The 21,472-nt window shown below is 49.5% G+C and overlaps 1 protein-coding gene across 1 annotated transcript in view; it reads left to right on the top strand.

Moving 5' to 3' along the window:
• RBM20 (RNA binding motif protein 20) overlaps nt 1–21,472 on the top strand; it is a 179,453-nt gene that overhangs the window by 154,266 nt on the left and 3,715 nt on the right. The window contains exons 9-13 of the mRNA XM_033131368.1: nt 604–1,273; nt 7,527–7,622; nt 8,730–9,390; nt 10,902–11,036; nt 17,813–17,934. Coding sequence (XP_032987259.1) covers nt 604–1,273; nt 7,527–7,622; nt 8,730–9,390; nt 10,902–11,036; nt 17,813–17,934 — 1,684 coding nt within the window. The remainder of the gene's footprint in view (nt 1–603; nt 1,274–7,526; nt 7,623–8,729; nt 9,391–10,901; nt 11,037–17,812; nt 17,935–21,472) is intronic.

The following is a 21,472-nucleotide window of genomic DNA, read 5'->3' as shown; positions in this document are numbered from 1 at the left end:
TGTTGGTATCTCTGAGCCTGCCCTCTTCCCTTTCACCACCCAATAATTACCATCCCTTTTCCATGCCCACAATCTGAACAAACTGAGATGAGAAATAGGAAAAACCGAGGCCAAGAGGTTGCCTTTATTCCAGTAGAGGCGGGGGGGGGGGGGGGGGGGGGGGAGGGGGGCGTGGCTTCAGTCTTGTAGCCAAGAGGCCGGCTTACAAATCTGAGGGTTTGGTAGCCATGCCCAACAGCCTAGCCCCAGGCAACCTTGCCTGCACCCCTCACCCCCTGCACACCCTCAGGAGGAGAGTCTGCTGCTCCTGAGCAGGGCTCACTTCCAAGAGGAAGAAAGATGGGGCTGAGCCAAACCAGCCCAACGACCGTAAAGGGGCAGAGAGCAACTAGGAGGGTGCTCAGGGAAAACCCTGCTCCTGGAAGCCAGGACGGAGGGATGCTTTCTCCTGGGCTGCTCTCTGTGTGGCCAGTACAGTTGTGAAGAGCGTCCGGCCAGAGGGGGTTATGTACACAGTGTCTGTGAGAGAGGCTGGGGGTGGCTGCATGTGTGGCTGGCTGGGGACATGCACATCCTAAAACCTGCTCCTTTGCTCCCTCACAGATATGGCCCTGAAAGGCCGCGGTCTCGCAGTCCAGTGAGCCGTTCACTGTCCCCGAGGTCCCACACTCCCAGCTTCACCTCCTGCAGCTCTTCTCACAGCCCTCTCGGCCCCTCGAGGGCCGACTGGGGTAATGGCCGGGACTCCTGGGATCATTCTCCTTATGCCAGGAGGGAGGAAGAGCGAGACCCGGCCCCCTGGAGGGAGAACGGAGAGGACATGAGGGACAGGGCTGATACATGGGCGCAGGATCGCAGACACTATCCCTGGCAACTCGACAAAGCCCAATTAGAGGAGCGACTGGAAGGAGGGAGGGGCCACCGAGAAAAGCACCCCAGGTCTGGGTCTCCCACCCTTCTCCACTCTGCGTCAGGCTACAAAAGCCGAGAAGACGGCTACTACCGGAAAGAGCCCAAAGGCAAATCGGACAAGTATGTGAAGCAGCAGCAGGACGTCACAGGGAGGTCCAGGAGGAAAGATGAGGCCAGGCCGCGGGAAAGCAGACACCCACACCCGGACGACTCAGGCAAAGAAGATGGGCTGGAGCCGAAGGTCACCAGGGCCCCCGAGGGCACCAGATCGAAGCAGAGTGAGAAAAACAGAGCCAGGAGACCTGACAGAGACCAAGAAGGAGCTGATGATAGGAAAGAAAGCAGAGTGGCAGAGAATGAGGTAATGATGTAATCTCCTCCCCAGGTAAGGAGAGGCGGGTCTCAAAGGATGATAATGGTATATAATGATGATGAATATTTATCGAAAGAATGAAGTACTTATTGAATGTTGACTCTCTGCCAGGCACTGTGCTAAATAACCCTTGATCTCAATCAAATCATTTAATCCTCACAGCAACCCTATGAGGTAATAATAGCAATAACATTATTACTATAAATGAGGCAACAGAGGCACAGAGAGTTTAAGTTAGTTGCCCAAGGACACACAGCCAGGAAATGGCAGAGCTGGAATTACACCTAGGTGATCTGTCTTCAAAGGCCACAGCACCCTGCTGCCTTTACTAGAAGTTAGGGAGGGTCATGATGCAGAGGCCTTCTGTGGTCCTGTTTATCCAGGGTGGAGTGGCCCTGAGATGTTTGTACCCACAGACTCTGCCAAGGGAGATTAGATCTCTGGCCTTCTCAGTCGTCTCTCCTGCCAAAAGCATCTACCAATCCTGGGACTTCAATGGGAGGCGGTAAACGAGAAGCGGCCACCACCCACTAAATTATACTGGGTGCCCAGGGCTTGGTACATTTCTCTAGACACTGTCCGCAGTGTTTTATTTCCACTGTAATAAAAATGCTCAGCAATTGGCTGGCATCTTTCATTCGAGCATCTAAAAGGGCTTATAACCTGCTGCATGACTTCAGTTCATGCAGTGGGTCACCAGGAGGACTCTGGGTACAGGTTTATAGTCTAACTTGGCTTAGACTTCCTTCTTGCCAGAACCACCTACGGTTAAATACGGTTAAGTAGGAGTGGAATAGTAGAGGTTGGGGGTTCAGCATAAAGAACCTAGTTTTTAAAATCCTACATGCATATCTTCTAGTCTGACCCAGGAGTTGGTGACAATACTAAGTCCAAATAAGGAGCCTAATTCTCAACTCCGTGAACACTGAAGAGTCACACTTTTGGCCACTACTTTAGCATGCACTTTGCCATGTTGTGGGCTAGGCACGGAGAGTCCAAAGGTGAGCAGGATAAGTCCATGTTATGGCAGAGACCGAGGTCTAACGATGGGCAGATGTGCAAAATTTACGTACCGTGGGGTCTGTGCTGCGGTAGTGGGTGAGCGGCTCTGTGACAGTTAACTCTGTACAGGGAGAAGAGGAAAGCGGCATGGAGGAGGAGGCATTTGATCTGGGCTTTGAAACTGGGGGCAAAAACAGTTTGGGAAAGCATCAAGGGCAAAAGTGAGAAAGACTCTTGAAGAGCCTGGAGATGCTATTCAGTGTGACTGCATCTTTAGGGTGTATTAAAGGATCATGTTTTTAAAAAGTAAAATCTTGGCTCTCATGCAAAGGTAAAAGGAATACCTGTCAAAGGTGCTATTTAACTCATTCATGAATGAGGGAACCTGTAAGATGTGAAAGCCAGTTCCAAGGAGAATCCCAAGTTCAGGCAACATGTAGAGGCCATCAGGAATGTGGATATGAATTTGCTAATAGAGGCAAAAGTTGTCTCTTCCACAGGGAACCCAGAACCAATTGCGTCTCCACCAGATAAAATTCCATTGCATCTCTATGGACAAGGACCATTTGCGTGACTATCAGTTGTCTGAAATTTACAGACTTGTAAAGTAGCTCAGTTCAAAATAAAATGCAGACTCCTACAGAACCAGATCCCCTGGAGGGTGTCCTGGCCAATTGCCCAGCATTCCGTCGAAAGGACACCTGGTCATCTTTTTTTGCCCATCTCAAGTCTGCCACAATTTTTCCTCACTGGCTTAGCAGGGAGAAGCTCAGGAGATGAGATTAGGAAATTGGTGGTGGTGGTGGTGGCAGCGGGGGTGATAGACCTTGTGTGCCTCTGAGGACTTGAGCTGGATCCCAAGGACCAATGAAGCAATGGATGTTTTTAAGAAAACTGTCCAGTCGTACGTCAGGATGCCTGGGGATTGGTTCCAGGACTGCCTATGGATGACAAAATCCATGGATGCCCAAGTCCCTCATATAAAATAGCAAAGTATTAGCGTATAACCTGCACGCATCCTCCCATATACTTTAAATCATCTCTGGATTACTTACAAGACCTAATACAGTGTAAATGCTATGCACATAGTTGTTATACTGTATACTTGAGGGAACGATGACAAGAAAGGAAAGTCTTTATTCCTCACATGATTGGTACAGCGCAGCCATTAGAGGCCTAACTATTAATACATAGTACACGTCAGCAATAACGTAACTTTCGTTTTCGACAATTTGTATCTGAGGATGGTAGAATCCGCAGATGCGGCACCTGCAGAGGCAGAGGGCTGACTGTACATGCTTGGAGGTGTCCAAGGTGCTGGGGACAGGTCAGTGACTCAAGAAAGGGCACGGAAGGGCAGAGAGCAGGGGCAGGGCTCAAGCCCGGAACCCTCTTGGATCTGCCTGCCCCTTCGCACTCCTCCCCACACTTCTGAGACTCTTCTTTGGTGACTTTTTCTCCTGCTGTTTTACCCACCCTTCGGTTTACACAACCCTGACCCATTTAAGGTGACACACACTGTAGGTTACCTCCGGAGCCCCGCATGCAAAAAAGATTCCCAGAAAACCCTGTGGGTTTCCTCACAATTCTGTCTCCCTTGTTGGTTCTGCCTCTGATAGACCTAGAGTGGGGTCAGGAGGGACTTGTTGGGGTCCCAACAGATTGTTTCTGTGGATTTGAAGCCAGGCAGGCCACTGCTGTTTGGTGGAATAACTGCAGAACAAAGAGTTGGCATTACTCGTCTCAAACTCTCTCGAGAACAACCCAGATTCCCACAGGGATGCCCAGGAGGCAGCTAACGGCCAGGGACTGGATTTGGGGAGTGCAGGCGACAGGGCTGAGCCTGGTGTCCTTGCCTTTCTCCTCATGTGCCAGGCACCTCCCCGCACAGACCCGGCCTGGGAACCCCCACCCCCAGCCAGGTCCGCCTGGGTCTCCTCTCACTTCTTGTGTCTCGACTCATTGTCACATTCTGCACAAGATTATCCTGGCCACTACATGAAACCACTAGGTCCCGCTTCTGCGCCTTTTCCGCCTTCCTTCTCTCGGGAGCACCTATCTTTCTAACCTATCCCCTAACGTCTATTTACTTTATTTAATGTCTGCCCTACCCCACCCCCCACCCAAGTGTAACCTCCACGAGGGCAGGAGTTGTCTGCTGCGCTTACTGCTGTGTCCCTAGGCCCTCGATTAGAGCAGATAGTCAACACGTACTTGTTGAAGGAATGAATGGCTGAACCCACACTATGGAGGCAAAGGCCTGGCTTCTGAGAACCTGGTCACACTCTGTTCTTCTCTTTCTCGGTTTCCTTGTTTGTGTAATGGGTGTGATCTCAAGGCTGCTGTAGGGCTTTACTGAGCTTGTGCGCATTAGAAACCCTCTGGGATCTCTGGAGAAAGCACTGGAGAAACCGGTGTGAGTGCTACTCAGTGTTTGTGTGGCCAGGTCCATACATGAGACCCAACCCCGACCACAAGACCATAGGAAGAAGGAAAGAAATCAAGTCATTGACTGGGAGAAGGTTGGAAAGAATCACTCCTCTACCTTATTGGAAGGGCATTCAAGGGTTCCTGACCCAGAGAAGGGAAGCCAGGCAGGTGACACTGACCAGATTGTGTAAGTGAAGCCAGGTGATACCATGGAGGACCAAGGAGGAGGTGTCTGTCTGTCGAGGACAGCCAGCCGCTGCTCAGCTCCATGCTGTGGCTGCCATCCCGGAACACAGGCCCTTGGCTGTCAGATCTCCTGTTTCTTAGAGCAAGACCCAAGTCCAGATAGCTGTATGAAATCCCCCACTTTTTAGAAACTGTATAGATCAAAACATGTCTGTGAACCAGATGGAGCCAAGGAGTCCCCAGAATGCAGTCTCCAGTAAAAACAACCCATAGGAGAGAGAAATAGTAAAACCACTTGTGCTCAGTGCGGAGCCCAGACAGAGACCCAAGCACGCCGGGAGACAGGCGCAAACTCGTTATTCACTCTACCTCTCTCCTACCAGTCTCCATTCTTTCATTGACCAGTATCCATGGAGCATCTAGCACTGGGCCTCAGTTGTGAGTGAAGCTGAAATAATTCCTGATCTCATGGAGCTCATGGTCTGGAATAAAGACATACTTACCACATAATCTGTCAAGTGAGTAGGAGAGTGTGAGTGTTAAGTGCTAAGGGGATGGAGGCATAGAATGCTGTCAGTTCCTGTAATGAATCAGAGGCTTCTCTGGGTTAAGATGTGACTGTTGAGATTTGAAGGAGTGGTGAGTATTTACTGAGTGAAAAGGAAGGAGAGCAGACAGAAGGAACAGCATGTGCAAAGGCCCAGTGGCTGGAGGCCCAAGTTGTTGGAGCAGAGAGAGCCAGGGTTAGACTGGTGGGTGGTGAGGCTGATTGTCAACAGGGGCCACATCATGTAGGGCCTTGTGAGCAGGCTAAGGATTTTTGTTTATCCTAAGTGCAAGGGGAAGCAGATGAAATGTTTAAGCAAGAAGGTGCAGTGAGGGTATGATGGGTTTTGCATTTTGGAGTGATCATTCTTGATTGCTTTAGGGAGAATAGACTTGGGAGGAGGCTACAGAGCAGAAGCGGGAGACCAGTTAGGAGGTGGTTTAGCAGTGGCCCCGACCCTGTGCTTGCAACCATTGGGGCCTAGAATCTTGGTGCGTGAGTTGGTGTGGACAGTGGAATGCGTTGGTCGCATTTGTCTGTTCCCCGTAAGCTGCTGCTGTCACCTGAAGTCATCCCAGGGCCAGGCGTGCACTGAAAGGCACTGCTCTGTGTCCTCTGCATGTGGGGGGCTTCTGTCCTAGCCAGGCTGTCTCTGTCTTTCTCAGCTTGAACTGGAGAGGCTCTCCAGTTTACTGTGTTGACCTAGGAGGGTGGCTGTGGGAACTGCTTGGGAAGGGTGAGGACTATTTATTTTGACAAGGGTAATTTATTCAGGGAGGTAAAAATAAAGTGGGCCCCTGTTGGTAGAAGCTATGGGTTCTGATGACTAAAAAGGCCTTTGCAGCTGCTTTGCACTTCGGTTAGCATGGAAGACTTGAGCAGGGATTTGGGTGGAATCTTCTGCTCCAAATACTGGGAAGAATAAGCACTTGAGGATTTGAACTATCTTCCCCTGTCCGGTGATAAATGGTTAAACCAGTCAGCCCGGAGCTCCTGCCCCAGCTGGCTCCTCTCAGCTCAACAGGGGTGTGTCTGCTCATAAGAAATCAGAAATAGAGTCGTTTACTTTGATCCCGCCTTAGCCAAAAATGTCAAGAAAATGCAACTTGCCCCGAGGAACCCCAGAAATAGTCATTGATTTGGTGGCTAAAGTTTAAGTCATGGGAGAATAACCTCCAAAAACTTCTAAAATGGGGGTTGGCAAACTTTTTCTACAAAGGACCAGATAGTAAATATTTTAGTCTATATAGGAGGCATAACTGAGGATATGATGTAGGTACTTATATAATCATTTAAAATGTAACTGTTTAAAGGTGAAAAGCACTGTTATTAATAGTTCACAGTCTGTACAAAAGAGGCACGGGGTCAGATTTGGCTTGAGGACAATATAGTTTGCTGACCCCTGTTTTAAAGGTTGGACAGAGACCCTAATTCTCAAACCAGACATTGGCTTTCAATTGTCCAGTTTCCCAGACATGGACACTGCCATGGGGAGGGATTTAATGTGAGAGACGGATGAGGGGGAGGGAAGAAGGGGGGAAGGCTAGTTTGAGGCGTAGCCCTAGGACAGAGATGGGGCAAAAGAGAGGTGAGATGGTCACTGAGACAACCGCCTTCATACCCGTAAGTGGCATGGATGTGGTTTTTTATGACCAAGACAGATCTGGTGTGGAGAGATCACCGTGACGGTTGTTAACCCCAGGGGCAGTTTGCGCTTGGCCCCTTTCCTCATCTTCACCGTCTACAGTGAGGCTGCAAAAACTACCCAGTTTGCCAGAGGTGTCTGCCCACCTAACGGCATCAAGCCAGTTGTTAAGACATTTCTGGGCCTCCCTTTGTCTGTGTGACCTTGAGCAAGTTTCTTAACCTCTCTGAGCCTCAGTTTCCTCATTTGTCAAATGAAGATGGTAATAGCACTTGCCTCCCAGGGGTTTTGTGAGGATAAAGGAAATGTACATGCAACACACCCAACAACTGTTAGCTGTGCTCAGTATCGTTCTTTTTCTTTTGGTGCTCCCTCCTTTCTGTGCCACCACTGACTGTCGATTTGGTTTGTTCTGTTCTTCCTTTGGTAAGGCTGGGAAAGAGGGCATGGAAGAAAGCCCGCCCTCAGCAGGCAGGCAGGAGAAAGAACATGAGTCCTCTGATCCAGAAAACACAAGGACAAAGAAGGTAAAGTTTGTCCCAGATGCCGGCAGTGTAGCCACGTCTGCACGACAGCCACTGGGGACCAAGTCACAGGAGTCCCTGCCCGGCCCAATGATGCCCACTGCATGGGATGTGTCCGAGACCCCACCGGAGGTTCCATGAATGAAGCCATCTTCCCAAAGAGGAATGGCTCTTTGCACAGTCCTTATGGAGAGATCTTGACCACATGCCTGGGCTTTGCCGTACTCTCCAGCAACTTGGCTGTGCTCATAAGAGAAAACATGTGCCCAAAAAAGACTCGGGCTTCAGAGCCAGGATCCCAAAATAGGCAGTTCCCGTGGGAGGGGCTGGGACAGGAAGGGGGATTTGGGGTATTCAATCTGGGGCCGTGACCTCAGCAGGTTCAGACCCTGGGATTAATAAGACATCCCCTGTGCTTGTAAAGATTATTTTATGTTAATTGAAATGAAAAACCCAGTGCTGGGGCTGCCACGGCCAAAAGAAATGTCCTTGGAACGTGGCCAGCTTCGTGCCTTACCGGTCAGGAGAGGCAGAGAGATGGCTATCACTGGCAGGGAAGCTGATCTCCTAAATCCGGCTGCTGGTTCTGTAGGCTACTGGGGACACCAGGGGAAAGTTTCAGGAAGGGCCTACTATGAGCCGGGCTATGGAAGTTGCACCCTTGCGGGAGAGGGTGCTTGGGGGAATTTCATGGGGGACTTTGCCATCGTTACATTTAGTGATGCCCAACGTGCAAGGAAATAGCTCCAGCAAGCTGATTGGTTTAGAGCTTATATGGTAATCATTTATTGGCTCATTCAAAAATGATTTATTGAGCACCTATTTTGTACCAGGGGTTGAAATTCTTTGTGCCACTTTAAACATGGTGGATTAAGTATTAAGGGCTTATTCCAAACCCTGCACTGTTTTGAGCCTCATCCTAGGGGTGAATCAGTGATGTGGGACTTGAGGGATTTAGAGCTTCTAATTACCCAGTCAGTGTTCCCAGGTAAGAACGCTCAGGATCTTTCTGGTTTGAGGGGTCCTGTGGTTGAAGCTTGTGCCCTCTAGTTGAACACCGAGACCTGCTCCTCAGCCATTCTCTGACCTCCGTTCTGCACTTTTATTCAGGATCAAGACTGGGAGAGTGGAAGTGAAGCAGAGGGGGAGAGCTGGTACCCCACGAACATGGAGGAACTGGTTACAGTGGACGAGGTGGGAGAGGAAGAAGATTTTATCATGGAACCAGACATCCCAGAGCTGGAAGAGATCGTGCCCATTGACCAGAAGGACAAAATCTGCCCAGAAATATGTCCCTGTGTGACAACTACTTTACACCTGGATTTAGCCAAGGATTTCACCAAGGAGGGAGTCAAGACCATAGGTAACGGGGCTACGGAAGTCAGCCCCAAGTCACCCAACGAAGTGCCTTCTGCTTCCACGAGCTGTCCCAGTGACATGGACGTGGAAATGCCTGGCCTAAATCTGGAGGCTGAGCAGAAGCCAGCTGAATTCGAGACAGGCCACTCACTGGAGGGTTCAGATTGCTACGAGAAGCAGGCAAAGGGAACAGAGAGCTCAGATGTTCGTCTGTCCCCCACACTCCAGCAAATGTCTTCCCCCAAGCCAGCAGAGGAGAGGGCCCGGCAGCCTAGTCCATTTCGCGATGACGGCAAGGCCGGGGGGACCCCCGAAGATGGGGCTTGTGAAGGCAGCCCCCCGGAGGAGAAAGCCAGCCCCCCCACTGAAACTGACCTCCAAAGCCAGGCTTGCCAAGGAGTGTCGACCCAGGGTAACTACCTGCCTTTTCTCCTGGGTGGTTGGGTTGATGGGACCACTGGTAACCTAGAGAAGTATGAGTGGGCATGCGCAGGCTGGAACAGACATCGGTAAGGTTTCAACCAGCACTGAAGCTGGGGCAGAAAGCAAGCTTCTAAAAGCCTGGTTAAACTATCAGAGCTGTTAGGCAAACGGTGCAAAGGAAATCAGATAGGAGGCCACATGTTTTCTGAGAAGCAAACTCAGATAGGACAGACTTCTCTGAATTGACGGGAGCCCAGATGGACTCTGACAACTAAAATTTGCAAAACTCTTGAGTTATCAGCCAGAGATCCCCAGTGGCAGCAAGCAGCCTCTGTGCCTGCAGGACAGAAGACCACCCAGGTCATTATTTCTGTGAGGCCTGCATGAGGGGGTGGGAGTGTGGGAGGCCGAGCACAACGTGAGCAGAGGGAAGAATGAGGGGCTCACTAAGGGGTATGACCTGTTCCCCCTCTTCCTGCCTCAGGCCCACTTTTCTCCAGAGTCTGACGGTAAAACAACACTTGTCCTGGCATCTCCTCCATTTCAGTTGGAGGTGATGTTTTGTGTGTGCCCTGCGCTATGACATCATGAAAGACAGAGTTTAAAATAGGCTAAGTCCTATCTTCTCTGCCAAGTGGAAACTAAGCCCCATCAAGGACTCTGGGAGCAAGGAAGGGGAGTAGCCCTCCATGTTCTCCCAGTGAAAATAACTAGAGATTCGTTCCACAGAAAGCCTGCGGCATTCCAGAGGTTGGAGTACAAGGGGCAAGAGTCTGGGGGCAGACGCTATAGAGGAACGGCTCCAAAATAAACCTTGTAAGCCAGGGCTCTGTGGCTGGCAGGCACGAGCTGGTAGGTGAGCTGGAGGCTTGGGCTTTCCTCCATGGCCAGCTGACCTGAGGTGTTTTGCACCTTTGTGGTTCTGAGTCTCCATGGAAACTCTGTCATGAGCTGCCTTCTTGTTGCTAGAGAAACGCTGAGGCCTGGGCTGTGTTTAGAGAAGCAAGACTAAAGGAGGAGTGAAACGTTCACCTTGCTCTGCCTGAACCCCCTTTCCTTTGCAGCATAGGTCTCCGCGTGCACTGGTGTTCATGCCTTATTAGCTTACCCGGTGTCTGGAGTGCATATTTAATAACACGTCTCAATGGAGAATGGCATGGCCTTTTTTGCCAGCCTCAGCTCCTGTCCACGTCAGCACAATTTTTGCCCTTTCGTAATTCCTCCGCCTGCAGAGGTGGAGTGACACGGAGTTGGGGGGCGTGGGGGTGGATCATCCCAAAGCATCCGCAGCCCATCCCCCATAGACCCAGTGCAAAGATGTGCCAAATTTTCTTGTGTGCGGCATTCTTCTGGCAGTGGAAAAAAGCTCTTAATTATTAGCTTCTGGTGAACAGTCCTCACCCTGGCCCCACCTTATCACGCCAAGCGAGCACCAGGAACAGAACTGCAGGGAGGCATGTTGTGTTTCATTCGTTCTTTCCTTTGGCCTGTGTTTTGCAGAAAACTCCAGGTACCTGGAGATGAAATCTCTAGATATGAGGTCACCGGAATACACTGAAGTGGAGCTGAAACAGCCCCTTTCTTTGCCTTCCTGGGAACCAGAGGACGTGTTCAGTGAACTCAGCATTCCTCTAGGTAGGCGAACTACACCGTCCTTCCTGAGAATTCTGCTCCAGGAAATGACAGTTTCCTGGTAACATCTAAGAGCTGGAGAGCGCTTCTTGTCACATTGTCTTATTTTTCATGCCTGATGCAATAAACTAGGTTTGCAAGGTGCTACTTTAAAGTTTCTTGCCAGAGCTCTGAGAGACGAAAACAGGCCCTGCCAGGGAATGCTTTATTGCTGAGCACACGGCCCTCGTGCAGGCAGGGAAGCAGAGGCCCAATGGCCGCCACAAAGTCAAGAGCCAACCTCTTCTGCATGGTTTTCCCTGCCCTCCTTGCCCCAGCCCTTCCCAAAGCAATGCTATTTATTTCCTCTTTGAGCGATTAGCTTCTCTGAGGCGATGGTGCTGAATAGACTGCGTTGGGGGCAGACTCTATATAGTTGGCAGAGGGAGCATGGAACAGAGAGGGACCTGGGCCCCCTCCTTCCTATTCTGCTTACCGGGTGACTGCGTGTTCTCAGATAAGTCATAGCCTGGAAATTTTTGTTTTTCCCCAATCACTTCAGGTCCTTGACGAACAAGTCGAGAGAGAGAGAGAGAGAGAGAGAGAGAGAGAGAGAGAGAGAGAAATATGTAAAGATACTTTTCTAGGAGGCCTTGGGAGTGGGAGGTACTGTCAGAACCCAGCCAGAGGCAGCCAGGAGATCAGGGCCCTAGTCAGGGAAGCACCTGGCGGGGGTTGGGAGGTGGGGTCGGGGTGGCCCTGAGAGTGGGGATGGCTCAGGCCTCAGGCAAGGGAATGGTAGGGCCTCACCGAGAGGGGTGGGTGGGGGGGGCTCCTGAGCCTTAGTTGCCTCACTTATCATGTGAATTGGACCAGATCTGTGGGTTTTCAATGGTACAGATGTTGGAAGGGCAGCAGGAAGGGAGTTTCATCATAAAATGGCCTGGGGCACATTTTCAAAGAGGAAAGTTAGCTAGAGGCTCAGGGTAGGGAGCGAAGGGACTTGGGGAAAGATTTTTGGGAGCTTCTGACACTCCCAGCAACCCAGTGACTTGGCACTGCAGCCGACATCCTCTTTGTGTCTTTGCATTGACCTTGAGAGGTGGGAAAGCAGTAAGACAAAGGAGACGCAGCACTCAGAGAGTGAGCCTGGGAAGATGTCACAAGGAAGGCAATAGCCTGGGTTCTGTGATAACCAGTGACCACGCGTCTGCTCAGTCAGGGAGGGGCCAGTCAATATGGAGGCTCACTCCATCAGTTTCTCTTTTTCATTTCATCTGTCCTTTAAACAATTTCTTACTGTCTCTGTCCTCCAAGTGCACCGTTTTCATAGAGTCAGATTGAAAAGCAAATGTCCTTTTTTTCCAAAGGGATAAATTTGCTGCATAGCCTCCAACATATACCAAGACAAAAACTAAAATCAAACAAACAAAGAAGTACTGACCTTAGAATGGACTAAGATAAGTGCATGAAGGGCCCGGGTGTTTTAAGCCTGGAAGACAGTTGCACAGGCTGCCTTATCAGGGAATGCCAGATGGTTCTGTCGTGCATTCCTTATGCCTTCATTCAGTCAACAGCACTTACTGGATACGTGGCACTATGAGAGGTGCTCAAAGGGGACCAAGAAATGTAACACAAGTCCCTTGTCATCCAAGAACTTGGAATCTAATTGACACACACACACACACAAGCAAAACTTAAGAATAAATTCTGCTACCTTATAATTAGTGTCTTTTTATTATTCTTTTTCATTACAGAAAGTGTGGAAGATTATTGTGACCAATTTAAACAATAAGAACCATATAAACATTAAATGTCATACCTCTTCCCCCTGGCCTCTCCCCAACTCCAGAGGTAGCTACTGGCATATCCTCAAATAGTTTTTCTCCCACAAAAATAGGATCGCACTATATACATAATGTCCTGTAATTTGCTTTTTTCACTTAACAGCAGGTTTTGGAGATCTTTTCATGTCGGTACATAGAGAATGTATTCTTTTTAACCACTGCAAATATTCCATCTTAAAAGATGTACCATAACTTACCAACCCATTCTACTGGTGAATATTTAATATATTTTTTATTGTTTTTCCTGTTATTAAAATGCTATAGTAACGAAGCTTTTATTTTTATCGCTTACCGTGCAGACACCGCTCCTAGTTTTTTTTTCTTTTTTGTATGTTTTATCTCATTTTAGCTCTCTGAAAACACCTAGAGGTAGGTAATATTATTTTGGTTTTACAGATAAGAAATCTGAGATGCAGGGTTGCAAAGCTAAAGATCAGCAAAGACTGGACTTAAGCCCCAGTGGTTTGACTCTAGAACCATGCTGCCTCTGTGCTCTGCTGCTTCCGAAATCTGCTGTTACCTTTGTTGGCCCATGTTTCTGTAGGACAGCATCCTGGCCTGGAGGCTGTGGAGTCATATGTGTTTGCATTTCAGCTTTTCATAATTGCTACTAAATTGCACTTCAAAAAAATTATAGTAGTTTTCACTGCTACATTGAGTGAGAGAGTTCTCTTTCTCCACATCCTTGCCAACATTGCATATTATTAGTTTTCAATCTTTACCAATCTGTTAGGAGGAAAATAGTATCTCATGCTGTCTTTTTAAGCAGCTTTGTTGAGGTGTAACTGATGAACAATGATGTACACATATTGAAAGTGTGCAGTGTGACCAGTTTTGACATGCGTATATAGCTGTGACACCGTATCCACAATCAAGATAGTGGACATATCATCATCCCCCAAATTCCTTGATACTCCTTTGTAATCCCTCCCTTTTCATACCTCAATCCCCAGGTCACCACCCATCTGCTTTCTGTCACTAAACACTAGTTTGCAGTCTAGGATTTTCTATAAAGGGAATCATACAGGATGACTGTTTTTGCCTGGCTTCTTTCACTCAGCATAATTATTTTGAGATTCATGCATACTGTTGGGCGTGTCTACAGTTGGTTTCTTTTTATCGTGAAGTATTGCCTTGTGGATGTGGACATACCACATTTTGTTTATTCATTTGTTGATGGGCATTTGGGTTGCTTCCGGTTTGGGGCCATCACAGATTGTAGTTTTGTACTTGATTGCAGTCTTCAGTTAGCTTTGAGACCCATTACCTCTTTGATCTCTGGGGGTGGGAAGGGGTGTATGGTACTATCGTCCACATTTGACAGGTGAGGGAACTAAAGCCCAGAGACTCACCTAGCAAGTTCAGGTCAGAACGTGGGACTTCTAACCTGAGGCCACCCTGCCTTCCTGTTTCTCCAGGCCGAGCAGGACAGTGTAGGAAAGGCAGATTTGCACAGTGGTTCAGAGCACAGACTGGAACCCGACTCCCTAGGTTCCAACCCCAGCTGGCTGGGGACAAAGACAGCTTAGCTAACCTCTCTGCTGGCTTTTTTTGTTTATAAATCAGGCACAGTGATAGAAGCCTACCAGGTATAGGGTTATTTGGAGGATTAAAGGAATGCTTGGAAGGTTTTAGAGTCTTCCGGTAGGAGGTACTTAGAAATTATTATTATTTGTTTATGAAGTTGTTTTTGAGACCTACTACGTCCCCTCACTGGGGCCGCATCACCCTTCACCCTCCAGGATTAGTCACTACTGTAGAGAGACTTCCAGGAAGATGAGTGACAACTTTCTGGCTTTGTCCCTGTGGAGAGCAGGGAGGCGGAATGAGAGTGCCAAGCACTGCAAATACCATCGGGAGGAAAGGGAGAGGTAAAGTCCTGTTGCTCAGGGACTGCGGTGGGCATGGGGCGGGGGGCACTGCCCGTGCGTTCCAGGCCAGCTCTGGGTGACTCCAGCCAGCATGAGCCTGCCAAGGCCTGTTTTTAACCAGAACCAAAGGGCATTGCCTACAAAATGCAAGCTCCCCCTCCACCCATCCCCGACTTTGCTAGGATGACGGAGTTATAATTGCCTGTGCCAAGAGCTATTATTAGAAGGCAAATGCAGCTTTAATTATTATACTTAATAGAGGCTGAAAAATGGGAGGAGCCGTTGGCTCCAGAACTATCGGAGCTGTGGCAGGTTTTCTTGATGCTGACGCTTCACTTGAACCTCACATTCCAGAGGCGTCCTGAGGCGGTGTTGGCACTGTGGTGCCTGGGGCAACTCCCAGGTACCCAGGGGACTTACCAGGCACTTGGGGATCCTCCCTGGTCAGACTTCTCCTCCCCCAGTTCTGCCTTTTGACTGCCTGGTACGTCTTACAAGCTGCTGGGTGGGGGCAGGGAAGAGAGTTGCTGCCAAACTAGGGGGTACAGGTTCTCCAGGCGGCCTTGGTGACAGGATGGAGGGCGTGAAGGCCGATGAGTAGGCAGGTGGCCTCTTGGAGAAATGTTTAACACGTGTCTGGAAAACTCATATTTTCTGAGCACTGGGTAAAATGATAGGTGCTTCCCCATAGCAATATGTGCGGTATTATTACTCCCATTTTACAGATCAGGAAACTAATTTCAGAGAGGTTGAGTAATGTATCTGAGGTCACACAGTGTAAGTAAAAGAGCTAGGTCTGTCTGACTCTAAATTCCATTTCCCCTCCACTATACAGCGGCTTCCAAGCCTTTTTTTTTTTTTTTTGGCAGTGAAAGCCTTTGTTCAAGTGAAATCTCACCCAGAACACCACAGATGGTAGCCATGTGCTTTGGTTGAAAGGGGGGGAGCTGCCAGCGCAGGCCTTGCTTTATTCACTCTCCGTGTGGTGGTTTCTGAGGCTGTTGCACCCTTTCTGGGGGGCCTACCACGGGCTGGAAGGCCAGTTGGGAAACTGTAGGATTCTGGAGACCTCAGCCATGGTCTGCAGTGAAAACCCCAAGGCTTCTTTCCTGGCACCACCGACGTGTGAGTCTTGCAGGGTCTGGCTGGGACAGGGCAGAGGGGCCGGCTCTGCTCACAGGCCTGCGTTTGCTCCCTGTGGCCTCCGCTGCTGCTTCACCTTTGCCAGTTGCCTTGATCTTGTCTTGTGTGGGCCTCTGCTCCTGGTAGAGCAGCAGCAAGGGGAGGGCTACGTTGTAGGAACAGAGGACGAAGGCGGGCCTTGCTTAAAGCTCACTGGGCAGCCACAAGCAGGAGCCAGGGCCCGTTTGTGAGGTGGGGGTCGAACTGGCCGCTCACAAGCCAAGCTGGGGCCATTTCTCCATTCTATGCAGTGAAGGGGGAGGAGGAGTGAGGGGCAGGTCACTCGGCCTCCCTTTGGACAGCCTGGCCTGAGTGAGATTGCTGAGGGCACAGCAGTGTGCTACGTGGCAGTCAGAGAGAACTAGCTGAGAAGGCTCCCCAGGCCCTAAACCACAGAGAAGCAATTTGTCAAGGCGGGCTGTGGGCAGGCCTCCCAGGCTCACCCCTCCCTCCAGGCCTGCCCCTCCACACTGATAAGTGGCTCTTTTGAAATGTTAAAAAAAAAAAGTTGTAATTACAAGTCTAAGCTGCTTCTCTATGACGGTCTCCTCTGCACTCAGCTCTGTCTCACGGGAGGCGGGAGGAGAAAGTGAAAGAAGCCCCAGACTTGTGATCATACACAGCCTTCGCAGAGACCTGGCCTGTCTCCCTGTCTGGAAGAAGCTGCTGTTCCCCTGGAACTGTTCCCCTGGTGTGCCGCTCCCAGCCCCCTCTCTCCCCTCCACCCAGTGTGGCCAGCTCTGCAACCCCCCAGCAGAGCAGTGGGAGCCAACCAGATGGCGGCAGCACAGCCAGTGCTGAAGTATGTCAGCCCACGCAGAGTGGGGCCCCGACCTGAAAGCGGGATCTGAAAGCCATCAGCCCCTCTTCTTTCGCTCCATGATGGGTCCTGTTTTTCACAGTCCTCACACTCTGCTCTTTTACTGGTGCTTTCTAATCAGGTGCCTGAGGAAGATGAGGCACAGGAGGGATTCAGCTAACTCTCCCCAGGTTACGTAGGTTCTTAACGTCTGCTCTCTCAGATCTGGGCTCTTTCCACTTTGCTGACTATGTCTTCACGAGGAGAACTGTGACCCCTAGAATACCTTTGGGAGGCTGGAATAGCCACCATCCTTTCAAAGATGAATTTTCTGGGCTGTGACACTGTCACTTCTCTGGCTATTAGGCCACTGTTTCCTTTCCTTAGATTCAAAAGGCCTCCCAGAATCCTGAGACTTACATTTAATAAATGACAAATAAAATACTATTATTTGATGGTTCAGATGTGAAGACTGGAGAATATTTATGATAATACATGAAAAAGGGACGGAGGGGACAGATTATACTTAGGGTGTAATTAAAACTGCCCCCTCTTCCTGCAAAGAAAAAGCTCTACATATAGACAGTGTGGAAGAAAATGTTTTGATTGGAATGACTCTGGGTGATTTTTCCTCACTTTCGCTTATTTTTAAAAAGTTTCTTTAATGAACAGAATTCTAAATTAAACAAACAAAAATGAAAGCATTCTTCCAGAGTCCTGGCCACAAACTCCGTAGAGAGGGGTACAGTGTGGAGAAACGAAATCCAACAAGTGAAATGTATGAAACCTCCTTTCACCTCCTTTCCCCAGCAACAGGCTGGTAATCAGAGAGCAGTTCCCAGAGGCAGTGACAGAGCGTGTACTTCTCAGCACTCCATCCCTTACCTTCACAAACACCTGTGAAGGAAGTAGGTGCTATTCCCTACGTGCCTCTTTTGCATATGAGGAAACTGAGGCTTGGAGAAGCTAGGTAACCAGCCAAAGCCACAGCCAGTGAGGCCTGGAGCTCACTGCTCCCATTTCCACCCGACGGCTGCAGGACCCCAGGGTCTCCCATCGCCTCCCTAATTGACTACTTGTCCATTTCCCATCCTTCTGCAGGGGTGGAGTTCGTGGTGCCCAGGACTGGGTTTTACTGCAAATTGTGTGGGCTGTTCTACACGAGCGAGGAGATGGCGAAGATAAGCCATTGTCGCAGCGCTGTCCATTACAGGAACTTACAGGTAGTCATCGGCCTTCCTCACCTAGCACCGGGGCCTCTCTGGTCTCTGTTTCTGAGTTTTTCTTTCCTTCCACCACATGGAGAACCCTTACGCTTCGCTCCGACCTGACTCCACCAGGCTTTTCCACGTGGTGGCTGCCTCCCATGTGCTCTCCGAGCGCGTCTCCACTTTGGTACTTAAAATGTTTTACTGGGTTGGATTTTTTGTATCTGCCTTTCTCTCTAGACTGAGTAACTCGAGTTTGTGGCCCATGGTTGGGGCTGACTGTTTTCAAAAGACCTGGATGTGCCAGATGCAGATCTCTCTCTGTTTCTGTTCCTCTGTGCAGTATCCTTGTTTGCTAGAATAAAGGCCACTATTATGCTCTATTGCAATGTTTATCCATACTGCAACTATATTTTTTTTTAAATTGGGGAACAGTGTGTTCTTCTAGGATGTCAAGTTGTTTTTCAATCTAGTTGTGGGGGGCGCAGCTCAGCTCCAAGTCAAGTCGTTGTTTTCAACCTAGTTGTGGAGGGTGCACCTCCCATGGTGGGATTCGAACTGGCGACTTTGGTATTATGAGCACCTCGCTCTAACCACTGAGCCAACTGGCTGCCTACCAGTGGTTCAGCTCCAAACTCAAGCCGTTGTTTCTCATTGGTCCATGCGGGAATCGAACTGGCGACCTTGGTGTTGTGAGTACCATGCTCCAACCACTGAACCAACCAGCTGCCGCCCCCCAGCGGCTCAGCTCCAAGCTTAAGTCGTTGTTTTCTGTGTTGTGGAGAACGCAGTTCACTGGCCCATGTAGAAATCGAAGCTTGCGCTCTCACCAACTGAGCCATCCGGCCGCCCCCTGCAACCATTTGTCACAGGCATACTATGTAGCAGACACTGGGGATACAACAACAAAACCCAAAAAATCCAGGCAAAGCCCCTGCCCTCATGGAGCTTCCATTCTAGTGTAGGAGATAAAGCAATAAATAAATAAAGTTTTATAGTATATTAACAGGTGACATAAAAATACTCTATATGCCATATTTCATTCAATCTAAGGTGGCATCAGGTGTAAGACACTATGTTTCAATACCAACAGGAAGAAAAGAATGTTGCAAATTACACAGTGAGACTCCATCAACTGTAAAATGCATCTTGATTTCAGAGACGTTAATGTGTGAAAAAAAAAAGACATCTTAAAAGCAATAAAATATAGTAGTATGTCCTATAACATACAGCTAACGAATATATAGCATATCAGAATGTGGTTTTCATAATAAATCCAATAGGTTGGGATTTAGTAAATTAATGAAAGCACGGTATATCAGATGCCCAGGGTAAGTGTTTTAAGACTCCTCCTGTTTGTACTGCAAGAAATCAGGGTAGTTTTTTGACACATGAGGCTTCAACTCAGAAAGACCCCCAGGGTGGCAGCGTACCCTAATTCCACAACTAAATTGTTAAAGAGTGGCTATTCTAGTGGTTTTTAACATGAGAGGTAGACCAGAATCCTCTGGACAGTGTTTCAAAAGTAGGTATACTCGGTCAGATATTTAGTGGAATTTGGGATACTTAAATGGAAAATACTTAATTTGAGAAAGTCCCCCAAATGCTTTGAAGTTTCTTAACCTCCTAGTTAAGGGCCAATTCTCTTGTTGTACAGTTGAAAAGCTGTGTGATTTGTCCATGGCCATGCAGATAGTGAGTTACCAGGCTAGAAACAGCACCTGATTGTTAATCACTTTCCTCTTTTTACTCTACTCAGCTGGTCGTGCCAACTGAGGCCCATAATGTCATGGCCTGGGTCACCATCTGCAGGGACTGTCACTGGCTGTGCCCAAACTCAGGTCATTTAAGCCTCTTGATTTCCCTCCAGAGAGCAGCTGCTCTGTGACTGATGAGGCCATAGGTCTGGGGCCCAGGTCCCAGCCTGTCCTGGGGGAGGGCGGGCAGTGAAGGCCTGACTTGGCCAGACTAAGGGTTCAGACTGGGCTCCACACAACCGGCTGAGGGCAGCCATCTACCCTGAAGACATCAGCACCCCCACCCCAACAAAATGAAAACTGGGGAACGGCAGGGATGGACAGGGTCTTGGAGATCATCTGGTCCTGATTTTCCTAAACCTCGGTCCTCATACAAGCTGGCATTTTTTATAAATGCCGTTTCCTGGACCCACCTTCTACCTGTGTATTCATTCTCTCTAGGGCTGGCCTGAGAATCTGAATTTAAAAAATCCTTCCAGCAAGTTCTGATACTTCAATGTGAGGACCTCTGAATTCATCCAGAATTATAGGCTAGATTATACAGACCCCAAGGAGACCATACAACTCAAGGTCATGCAGGAAGTTAGGAAGAGTGCCAAGGTCTCTAATTTTAAATCCCGTGTGTTTTTCCAGAGCAGTGGACTGCACTGTGTTCTGGGCCTCAGGACCAGACCTCCAGGCAGACTCACTTCTCTCAGCAGGCCAGAGCCATTCCTGTGTCCCCAGGCATGTCTGGTTCAGACAGTGGCTAAGTCCTTACACCTGTCAACTGCAGTTCAGATTTCCTTGTGCACCTGCCAGGGAGCTGGGAGCCTCCACCACAGGCTTCCCAGATAGGGTTTCTGTCAGTGGCCTTGACAGAACGTCTCTGTACACACAGCCTTGCCCACCCCACTCTACCCCAAGTTACATGTGCAAAAAGTGAAGAATTCAGATCTGAGCAGCAGATGCTGGCAGACACTGAAGTCAAGCAACTTGTAAACCTGGCCCCACCAGGAGGCTTTGAGGCACGGGTTGGGGATTGCTCTTCGAGGCAGGGAGCAGGTGGAAGCAGCCTCCTCCATGCTCTCTGTACAGCCCCTGCTGTGCCCCACTGCTGGGCATGGCCCGGAGGGAACCCACCCAGAGCGATCTGGAACAAGGGGTGGAGTCAGTGCCATATGGGAAACTAGGCACCTGCATGGCACCAGGTCCGGACAGGAACGTGCCCGTAGCAATACACTCATCCACTCGCCTTCCCGAGCACACCTTTCCCTCCCCTGGGCTGAGGCAAAGGAGAAACCCAGCCCTTCCTCTATAACCCGGCCTGCAGGGATCCATGGTCTGCTCCTCTGCCCGTCAGGCTCACCCACCTCTCAAAGCCAACCCCAGCCACTTCTAGAGAGAGCAGGCAGGCCCAGCCATCTCACATACATCATCTCGTGTGACCTTCACAATCACCCTGGGAGAAAGGAGAAGGAAGGATACCGTTTCTCCCATTTAACAGATTAGGGTCTGAGCCTGGGAGAAGATAAGTGACTTCCCTGAAATTAGTTGGCTGGTGCCACTCATGATAAAGGGCAGCATTACGGAGTGTTTGTTTTGTGCCAGTGCTGTGATAAGTGCTTTATGGTACCCCTCTTGGATGTCACAGCAACCTTATGCGGCAGTTACGTTATCACCCACACCATGCAGGTGTCAGAGATAATGGGTGACCTGCCTGTTGAGAGCTGGGATTTGAACCCAGGTCATCTGACAGTAGCACCCACACACTTGACCACCACGCTGGGCCTAACCCTGCTGACTCCTAATCCAGT

Source organism: Rhinolophus ferrumequinum, chromosome 16 (genome assembly GCF_004115265.2).
Source record: "Rhinolophus ferrumequinum isolate MPI-CBG mRhiFer1 chromosome 16, mRhiFer1_v1.p, whole genome shotgun sequence".
NCBI lineage: Eukaryota > Metazoa > Chordata > Mammalia > Chiroptera > Rhinolophidae > Rhinolophus > Rhinolophus ferrumequinum.
This window is presented reverse-complemented; position numbering and strand designations above follow the sequence as displayed.